This window comes from Zootoca vivipara, chromosome 5, assembly GCF_965207765.1.
Source record: "Zootoca vivipara chromosome 5, rZooViv2.hap1.1, whole genome shotgun sequence".
Classification (NCBI taxonomy): domain Eukaryota; kingdom Metazoa; phylum Chordata; class Lepidosauria; order Squamata; family Lacertidae; genus Zootoca; species Zootoca vivipara.
In genome coordinates, this window is record NC_142588.1 from 7,918,842 (window position 1) to 7,929,498 (window position 10,657).

At 48.9% G+C, this 10,657-nt stretch overlaps 1 protein-coding gene across 3 annotated transcripts in view; it reads right to left on the reverse strand.

Moving 5' to 3' along the window:
- Positions 1-7,594, reverse strand: part of TSC22D1 (TSC22 domain family member 1) — a 45,781-nt gene extending 38,187 nt beyond the window's left edge. For 2 of the 3 annotated variants that reach the window (XM_035137372.3, XM_088669994.1), the window contains exon 1: positions 3,355-7,594. In XM_035137372.3, the coding sequence (XP_034993263.3) occupies positions 3,355-6,185 (2,831 nt within the window). In that variant the 5' untranslated portion in view covers positions 6,186-7,594. Of the gene's footprint in view, positions 1-2,770; positions 2,849-3,354 lie in introns of all 3 variants that reach the window. The other variant, XR_004693866.3, reaches the window with a different exon arrangement.
- Positions 7,595-10,657: the final 3,063 nt, after the last annotated feature.

Here is a 10,657-nt window from a genome sequence, read left to right on the forward strand (position 1 = left end):
ACTTTAAGAAAGCTGATTTCAAAAAAAGAAAGAAACCACTGGGTGAAACCCAATGGTCAGAAATACTCAAAAGAGAAGGGAGTCCAAGATGGATGGGAGTTTCTTAAAGGTGAGATAGTGAAGGCACAATTTCAAACAATTCCAACAAAAAAGTGGGAGGCATCTAAAGAAACCAGTGTGGCTGCATAAGGAGCTTACTACGGATGAGCTGAGATTTAAAAGGGGGCTTGTATAAAAAATGGAAGAGGCAAATCACGAAAGAAGAGGGTAAATGAGCGGCCAACACCTGCAGGGAGAAGGTCAGGCAGGCTACAGTAAATCTCAAAAATGAGCTCCGGCTTGCAAAAGATGTTAAAAATAATTAAAAGGGGTGGGGTGGGGGGCTATGCTCAAAGCAAGAGGAAGAACAAACAAGTACTGTACCGTAGTAGGACCTCTGCATTAAGAAGATGAAGAAATCCTATTGAGCGACAGAGAGAAAGTGGAACTGCTCAGCGCTTACTTGGCCTTTATCTTCACCCAAGAAGAAAGCAGTGCCCAATCTGGTGATAGTACGGTAGAATAAATGATGCAAGGAGGGAGTTATAGTCCAAGATAGGAAAATAGGTGGTAATCAAATACTGAGCTACTTTAACACTGAGTCCAATTTATCATTTTAATGCTCATTCATCCAGTTTGGAGAGAACCTTTTGGAGCACCTCAAAGCTACAACTTGGTGTCATCAGCAGACTTTGCTAACTCATCTCCAGGAAAGGCTAGAAAGATGCTCTGTCTCATGCTGCAGACTTGGTTTCAAAAAGTAAACATGCTTCTGGTAAATCTCACTCGCTGTCACAAATGGGCAAGACCAGAACCAAGAAGTAGACCAGAATGGTTTTCTTACCGGTATCTATTTCAAGACGTAAGAATAGTTATTCTGCTTACACTCCTCCCCCCATACCAAATACACCATCAGATACAAGCTTCAGAATGGGCAGGTACACAGGGAGGGCACCCCCTGCTCTCCCCACCTCCATGCTCAACCTGCATTGGGGGGGAGGGGGAATGATGCAGCAAAATCCAAATAAAGGGGGCAAACCTTTATTCTTCCAGGCAAGCCGGAAAAATATTATTATGAGAAGAAATGAAAGGCAAAGCAAGAAAAGAGGCACATCTTTACTGCTAGAGCCATTTCACTTTTGAGAAGCAAGATCACCATTAGAAACCCTTAAATAATCAGCAAAAATAATTTGCAAACCACAATATGCCTAACACTGAAAGACTGTTTTGAGTTTCTACCTGCAAAGTTAGCTGTTCTAAGGGGTGGGGTAAAAAATCAGCCAATCGCCTTGCCCCATTAAAGAGCTTTTTCACAGCTTGTTTGCTTACTTTTGCAAATCCTACAATGGAAAGGTTACTTCATCCGCATATCAAAAAGCTTCCTGGGGAGCAGCCTGAAAGGGAACACTTCAGCCAGGGATGCTGCCTCACAAACTTCACAACAGGTAATCTAAAATTGGTGACAAGGGGGCGAGCCTGAGCCATAGAAAGCGAGTAGCGGCCTGGGAATTTCGAACACTGGGATGGGGGGGGGGTGTACTGGGATGGGGGGGTGTACATACAAGTTTGCTCTTAACTCCTTAAAAGAGGACTAGATGAAACTGTAACAAATAATGGATCAACCCAGCCACATTTTTATATCTCTGACACAACAAGCTCAGAACAGGATGCCATACAGAGAGATGAGATTCACTGAAAGTTCTACAGAGCCTATGGACCTGTTTGATTCCAACTGAATACTCTAAGAACACAAATAAAAGGGCAGAAGACTTGAATTTACAAGAGACATAATATTCCTGGATTCCTCGGTGTGGCGCATCCCTCCATGCCCCCTGGGACACACCAGGCAAAGTGCACGCCTCCAGCCACTTCATCCTCTTTCCCCACACTTTCCTCTGATCCCAAGACATTCAACACTGGAAAGGAGAGGACGAGGTTGGGGGGCAGCTGGAGGCCTTGCACAATCCCTTCTGAAATGCTTTAGAAAAGCCAAAGCTAAAGAGTTCCCACCCGCCCACTCAGCACGCTATTGTCTAGCGAACATGGGAGACAGCGGAGCAACTGGTGGGTCTTTTGCACGAGATGTTTTCTTTTTGAAACTGCGTGTTTTTGTCAGCTTACGTTTGCTTGAAGGAGGTGCTTTGCCTTTTCTTTGGGTTGTATGTTTTGCCTGTTTTGGAGCATCCCCAGCTTTTACTACGGTATATGGTGCTCAAGACGGCTTCTTAGACTTCCAAATGTGCCCCTGGGCCCAGAAAGGTTGGCGACTCATGACCTACCACCTGAAAAACCCTTTGCCAATACAGTACCATGAACCTGACTGTACTGACAGCTTTTCATCACTGATAGTTTTTAACTATCACCATGATGGCTGTAAAGAAGTAGTCTAGAATCATATATTGAAGTCAAATGATTAATGAAACATGTAACGCAATAGCAAGATTGCTCCAACAGAGAGCACAACATCACTTTCAAAACGTTTCAAACCTTATGTAGCAATTCGTTTCTCTGAAAAAGAAAAGCTACGAGCACAACCTTAATATATATATATATATATATATATATATATATATATATATATATATATATATATATATATTGAAGTTACAAAAACAGAAGTACAGTAGGGAGCATAATGGCTAAGAATACTTCCAAGTATCAGGACATAATTCATGTAGTAACTTTCCCCCCAGTTCATCCCCCCAACCCCTTCTGACCCCTGCCCACACACCCTTATCACTGGAAGTGTCTGGGCTGTGATGAACATCTGCAAGATCTCATTCCACACAGGGGAAACCAGAAGGTGATTCTGAGCCAAAACAAAAACAAAAAAACTTGTAAGTGGAAGCTTTGCTTCGACAGCTTCTTTGAATGCATTCAGGCTTATCTAAATGTAAGTTACAGGATTGCAGTAGCCTAGCTTGGATCAAAATCTTGCTGATTATGCTAATGATTACATTTCCTTGTGTTCTTGAAATCAATGCACTTTCCAGATGAAGTAGCGTAGAGAGACAATAAAGAGACTCTAATGCCTACAAAGTGACAATAACGATGAACTACGATTCTGGGAGTCTTCATAGCTTGAAGTTACTTCCCCTGCCTCAAGTCTCCCATGTTTGTCCTTTTGGCCTGCTGCTAAGGATGCAGCCAAGTACTGTATTCATAGCACAAGGTAACTAACAAAAGCACCAGAATGAACAAAAACGGTTCGTGCTAACATCAGTTACAAAGCCCGTATCTGGTTGGGAATGGGTCAATAAGGTCAGTGCAGTTTACAATAAGCAAACACAACATTTTTACTTGGCATTATCTTACCTCTCATCCTCACCATCAACAAGTTGCACTGTCAGCGGAAGTGCCTTCAGGGGGAAAAGAGAGGAGGCCATGCTGCTACCTCCATCTGACACGGCTGATGATGCTCCAGCGCCACTTTCTCCACTGGTGGTTTGAGGCAGGCCAACCAAGGAGGGTTCTGTAGAGCGCTTGGATTCTTCACTTCGGGTTGTAATTGACTGAACAAGAGACTGGGCAGAAAACTGGGCAGAGTTCAGCGGTACCTGTTGTGGCACATTTTGGACTGCGGGCAAATTGATGCTAGTAGACATCACGGAAGGCTGAGACACATTTTGGACCAAGTTCCCATTCTGCGCACCTGATGATTGTGCTACGTTCTTTGAAGGAGGCAAACTCATAGGTGTGGGCGACACGTTTGCAGCAGGCTGGCATGGGACAGAAGCAGCACTGGCAGAAGGTACAGGACTAACAGCAGGCAACTGTTGACCAGCCATTCCTTGGACAAGGGATTCTGCTGCTTGCATTGGTAACAAAGTACTCTGTGGAACAATAACCAAGGGCTGAGGAAGGCTCGATGTGCTACCTTGCAACCCGGGATGAACAACGCCTGCTGGAACAGGGGGCACCACATGGGAAGATGGAGGAGGAGCGCTCTGTGCCACCACCAAAGGAGCAATTTGATTTGCAACTGCCGGCTGCTGCACCATGGGAGGTACACTTCCTTGTTGTCCGACATTCACTGTCTGAGCACCAGCTCCTGAGGTCAGCATTGCTGTCTGAGCATGTGCAGCGGGCTGAGAGGATGCTACTGCCAGGTGTGCTTGTACAGGAGGCTGCATGCTTGGTGCCTGAGCAACAGGCGCAGGCATAGCCGTTCCTACCATTGTAGGTCCTGGCTGCATAGAAGCTGGAGTCTGAAGCATTTGCTGCTGTTGTAGGTAATCTGGCATAGGCCCTGTGACAGAATTCTGATTCACTGGTTTAACATGCCCTGGGGCCATCTGCAGAGGTATCGGCTGCTGCTGCTGCTGTGCCTGTCCTTGCCCATATGGCAATTGGTGCAGTTGTGGCACAACCGGAACAGGTGGCACAGGCTGCGTTGACTGGGTATATGGCAGCTGCTGTGCCATGGCAGGCTGTTGATGGCCACCTACTATATTTACTGGAGGAGGGACAGCTGATGCAGGAGGCTGGACCCCTTGCTTTTGAGGAGGATAATTAACATCTTGAGGATGAAGCTGCGGCTGTGCGAGCTGTGACTGAGAAACACTCTGGGGTAAGCTGGGCGCTGGAGCAGGTTGAGGGCCGGTGCCGCCAAAATCCAACTGCTGAGAACCTGCTGCTTGAAATGGCGGCGGCTGTGCCACCGCTGGTGCTCCCATCTCCCCACTTCCCACACTTTCAGTATAGTGACTCAGTGTGCTTACGCTGCTACTAACTGAGCTCCCACTGGTGCTCTCCCTTTCAGAAGTCACGTCAAGTGAATTTTGTTTGAGAGTGTCTAACGCTTTATTTACAGCTACTCCTTCTGCAACTGGCATGAGGTTCTCTTTGTCGTAGAACTCTGTGCATGTCCACCTACCCTTCTTGAAAGGTTCTGAACTAGAATCCAGTTTCACAACTCTAAACCTCGACGTGCTGGCTGCAGGCTGCAGTTGACTATATGTTCCTGCTGCAGCAGCAGCTCCTCCTGCACTGGAATTTCCAGCGCTAGAGGAAGTACTCGTGCCATTGCCAAGCCCACTCGAGACCGCCACATTAACACTGCCACTAGTTAGGCTACCAGTACTTGTGAAGTTACTTAGATTCACATTAACGGGACCAGGCATGCCGCTCACCCCACTAGAGCTACCACTCGTCTCGCTGCTTAAAGTGCTGGTCGTAGCTCCGCCGGCTGAAGTGACCCCAGGTGTACCAGCAGCGTGGAAATGAGACACAAGAGCGGCCACAGGCATACCAGCAGATGATGCAGCAGAAACGGGCACGGCAGCTGCTACAACGCTATCAGAGCTTGCAGCGGTAGACAGTTTTCTAAACGATGGGCTAAACGGAGGTCCTCCGGGAGCTGCTGGGCCAACCATCCCAGAGTGTGGCGCATGGTGATGTCCATGGTGGTGTTGGTGATGATGATAATGATGTCCCTGAGAAGGGTGCATACTGCCATTGAGGGCCACACTCTGGTGCTGATGTGGATGTGGCAAAGTGGGGTGCTGCTGCTGCTGCTGCAGAAGGCGAGGCTGGTTGGGGGAGACAGCGCCAGGGCTCTCGGCCTCCTGGAAGTTGTTCAGAGTCTCTTCCGAGGAGCTCCGCTCAGGTTCCCCCAAGTCCGTGGCCCTGGACAAGGAGACGTCCAGGATCTCGGAAGACGACAAGTCCTCCGTGTGCGACTCGTCCAGGTCGTCGTAGCTCTCCGTGTCCTCGGCGATGCTGTTGTTGGAGCTGAGGCTGGCCGAGATCTGGGCGGGGGTCACGCTGGTGATCTGGAAGCCGCTTTTCTTCTTCATCTGGGCCCCTGCCTGGCCGAGGGGCTGCGGCTGCGAGAGGAGGGTCAGGCTCTGCGGAGGAGGCAGCCCGGGAGAAGACGAAGGCGCTGCGGAGGAGGGAGGAGGAGGAGGCGGCGGCTGAACCAGCAAGGGCGGCGGGTAATCTTCCAAGCCGCTGCTGCTGCTGCTGCTGCCTCCGACGCCGATGCCTGCCGGACACAAGGCCGGCACCGCGACGCTGTTGCTGCTGCTGCTACTGCTGCCTCCTCCGCCGCCGCCGCCGCCGCCGCTGCTGCCCCTCCGAGGAAGCATCTCCGGGTGCGCCATCTTCCCGACGCTGGTGTCTGCCGCTGAGTCAGGCTGGTGCATTGAACGAGCACTATTTTAAGGAGCCCCGGACGGAGAGAGAGAGGAGGCAAAGGGAGCGCGCAGGCGGAGCAGGCGCACCTGGCAGCTGGCGGAGGAGCCGAGACAGAAAGGGAGAGACAGTCAGACACACACACACAAGAGGCGCTTGCCTGCCTGCGTGGTTCTCCAGCCGCCGCCGGCGCCGCCGGACACCCTCCTCTTCCAGGCAATGTGACACACTCAGGCCCCGGCCCCTTCGCCGCCCCCGACTAGATCAGAAAGCCCCTGGGACTCCCGGCCTCCTCGCCAATCCTCCCGGCAAAACGGAGCAGGCTTCGCCGACGCAGCAGCCGGCTCCGGAACGGCGGCGAGGCTCGTGCGCGCAGCAGTCCCGGCGGGGCCGTCGGGCGCCGGGCGCTTCCCCATCCAGGATGGCGAGGGAGGAGGGGCCGGGGATCTGACGCAGCCCGGGCAGGAGCAGCAGCAGCAGCAGCCCCTCTCGCGCTCCTCCGACGCCGACGCCTCTCCCTCCGCAGCAGGAGCCGGGAAGCTTCGCGGGCGAGACGCCGCCGCCGCCGCCGCCGCCGCGCGCTCGCTCTCCCTCCTCCTCCTCCTCCGGCTTCCCTCTCTCGCTCTGTCCAAGGGAGGGGAGGAGGAGGGGGGGAGAAAGATGGCGCTGGCGGCGCAGGCGCAACCGCAGGCAGCGCGCAGACATAAAGGGCTCGCCGGCAGGGAAGGAGGGAGGGAGGGAGAGGAGCCGGAGAGTGACGGCTCTGGCTGCCGGAGGTTGCCGAGGCGGCCGCGAGGGCAGACCCGCAAGGCGGAGGCCGCGAGCTCGGCCCGCCAAGATGGCGGGGGGCGTCGGCCTGGCGCTCCGCAGTTTTCTCCTCAGGCGGCCGCCTTCCGCCCCTCCTCTCCCTCCCTCCCCCCGCTTGGCGGCCGGTGCGTTTTCCCTCAGGAGGAGTGGCGCCCTTCTCGCCAAGCGGTTCGGAGCGGCTGCTGCTGCCTCGCCCCTTGGATCTGGCTGACCGTCGGAGCGGGGGGGGGGGTAGACGCGTGTCAAGACCAAGGCGGGCTTTCGGGCGGCGTGTGGACTCGGAAAACGCCCCACCCTTCCCGGAGTGCCTGACTCGCAGTTCTTGGTGGGGGTGACCCGCCCCGACCTCCCCCCCACCGGTAAACGAGTAGAAGTGCCGGAGTAACGGGGGGGGGGTTAATATAAAGCACCACATTCAGTCTGCACGTTCATTCTGGGCGAATACGCCAAGCGCTTCGCCAGACGGAACACAGCCTGAAAACACTCCCAGGAGACTGTATCTCCACCCGAGTACAGCGCCTGCACCTTTAAAATCTGCCTTCTATAGCCTACTTTCTGCAAGTGAAGTTCTGTTCTGTATACAGTATTTCCATGCTTGAAATAAAAATTCCCAGGGGTTCGTTTTTGCATACAGTGCTACTATGCCACATTAAACCCAACCAGGAAAAAACCAGCATGTACCAATAATTTGGGAACTTTTGCCACTTTCTGACTAAGCCTAAATAAATAAAATAAAAATTCCAGTAGCACCTTAGAGACCAACTAGGTTTGTTCTGGGTATAAGCTTTTGTGTGCATGTGCACATGAATGCTTATACCCAGAACAAACGTCTCTTTAAGGTGCTACTGGGAATTTCCCCCCAGTTTTTATATTTATTTTGACACGGCTACCTACTTGACTAAGCCAAGTTATACATTTGACCGATGTATGAAAGAGCATATGTATGAACCTGATTTTTGAAGTGTTTGTAAAATGGCATCTGCTAACATACCAAACTGGTGGCCTTTTCCTATGTTGGGGGAAGAAGGAATCTCACAAGGGCATATCTTAAAGGTTTATCACCCTACATTTCCACACTTAAATTTGCTGCATGCTTTGTCATTTAAAACCTCTGCCGGGGTTTTCCCAACCAAGAGTAGTTGCCCCAAACTTGGATCTTGGCATCCAGGAATTATTTCTATATTTTATACCTATTTTCCTGAACCAACAGATTTGTCCTCTCATTCCACAGAAAAGCAGTGAAGCAGACAAATGTTCATTTAAGTAGATCTTGCAGAGAAGTGTCTCAGTATAGAAAGATTTGCAGCTAATCTGCTTATTTTACACACTTACCCTACTTAAAAGGCTGAGTTTGAGGAAATCTAAGATTTGTTGGCTTTGGCTCATACTCTTGTTTTTGCTGCTTTGATGATAATTACTCCTGCTATGTTTTTAAGTGTCCATGAACACAAGAGCTTAGCGAGTGCAATTAGACCAAGAGACCACCCTGTAGCAGCCTAGCATACAAAGCTCACCAGATGCCATCAAAGGTGAGGGGAAAACTGGCAGGATCAATGACTGCACTCAGCAACTGTGTAAAAAGACCTATTAACTGCATGCCTGACCATTCCGGCTTCAGAGATTCTCCATTTTCTCTGCACCAACATAAACTCACGAGCTAACACAAACTCACACGGTTTGTCAAGAAATTCTGGGTGTGGAAACTCATGACTTCAGGGTAGGCCAACCCTAGTGAGCTGAGGTTAGGATATAATGCTATAAACCATGGACAAACCAGGTTCTTCGACTCGTGTGTTTTCCATCCCTTCTGACATGGCCACAAGGAGAAAACTTCCTGGTTGAAACAGAACAGATTTTCTTGTGAATTCTGCTTGGCTGAAACAAGCCTGACCCGGGCACAATAGGTGGGTGTGGGAACAATTTTGCACCTAGCCTTATTATCCTGTATGTAGCTTGTGACTCCAACCATGCTGTCAAACATAATAGGAAGAATTCTGAAGTGTGTCCCATTAGATCAGGCGTCACCAAAACAGGTGCCATGGTCCCTGAGAAGTCCCTCATTGCTGTCATCAGGCAGGGTCCCGGACTTGAGATTTCTTTTAAAAACCCTTAAAAGTTTTGAGCTCTTCTAAGAAGAACATTATGAAGCAAAATGTGCAGGTAACCTTCCAAGTGATTTCTGTGAAATGAGCCAGCCTGGTTACTCCCACAAGTCAGTATTTTTAGCCAGTGAATGAAGTCATAACTGACAGATTTGAGTTGTTAAGATTCCAGACCATTGGAAATCCTGGGGACCTAAAGAGCTGGTGTTTTCCCTTCTCCTTTAATGCACATTTCCTGTTGCAGACCTAATCTTCTCTGTAGTTTTCTCCCTTTCCCCAGCAACCAGGATGCATTTTTCTTGTGGTGGGTTCATTTGAGAGCAGTTATTTTCTTCAAATACTATTCCACAATAAATGTGGGTGGATGCTCAATGCAAAATGTGAAAACTTTCAAAGAGGCTTAAGCAAATCTGGTGTGCGGGACCTAAAGCCACTCATTTAAAATTCACTGTACCTTTTAGTACAACGGTATACATGCCTACTCATAAGTTTCTTTGTATTTAATGGGGCTTACTCCCAGGTAAGTGGGTACACAGGACAGTAGCATAGGCTTTGGTTTAGTGTTGGTATTGGGGGGAAACTGGGTTATTGTGCCTTTAACAGCTGTATGGTAGAATTTCAACAGATTAAGCCTTTTCTAGTATGTAAATTCAATTACTGTATGCAAAAAACTTCACTGGCTCACATTGTATCCAGACATTTTATTACATATGCATATTTGTGTCCAGGTGGAAATGGAGGGTGCAAAAATAAATAGAACAGATTTTAAATGCTATAACTAAATAATATGATCCCGGGGAGTTGGAATGGGTGTGTATGTATGTTTGTGTGTGGCTGTAGTTGTGTTTTTATTTTGTTTTTTTATGGGATGGCATTCAATTTCGTTGTACTATGTGCAATGACAATAAAGTATCCTATCCTATCCTATCCTACATGTGTCATCCCTGATTTATTTTTGCGCCCTCCATTTCCACCTGGACACAAATATGCATATGACACAAAACCTATGTAACTTTTATACAGATATTTTCTCTTTTGTGTGTCAGGAGGTCAAATTCATAAACCGTGTGCTGGGGCCAGAAAATCTTGTTGGCACCCATGAGTGTGTGTGTGAATGAGAAATGCATGTTTGTGGGCTAGTCATTTTATTTCAGCAGACCTTTGGCCTGCTAGTCTTCTCAACTTTTGATCCTCTTGGTTCCTGTAGCACTGCTGACAATGAACCATCTGGATAAAGATTTTAAAGAAATGCAGTGGAAATGGGCACAATTTCAAAGCTTATTCCTACTACTTTTAGTCTAACTTTGCAGTGCAATGGAGAATTACTTCCACTTCTTTTTGAGAGTACACTTCTCTTCCACATTAATTCACATGTCAAGAAAAATCCAGTGTTTCTCACTATCTCTGCCATTCCAACCCCTTGTAGTGGCTCTACCGTATCATAGACTAAAAACCAAATTTCCAAATCAAACTAGGACAAAAAGACAATGAGTCATTGCAATTACAGACAATTTCAATGTACCGGTATTATTTAAAATCTAATGTAAAGTGTCTGCTTTCCCAATACCAAGTGA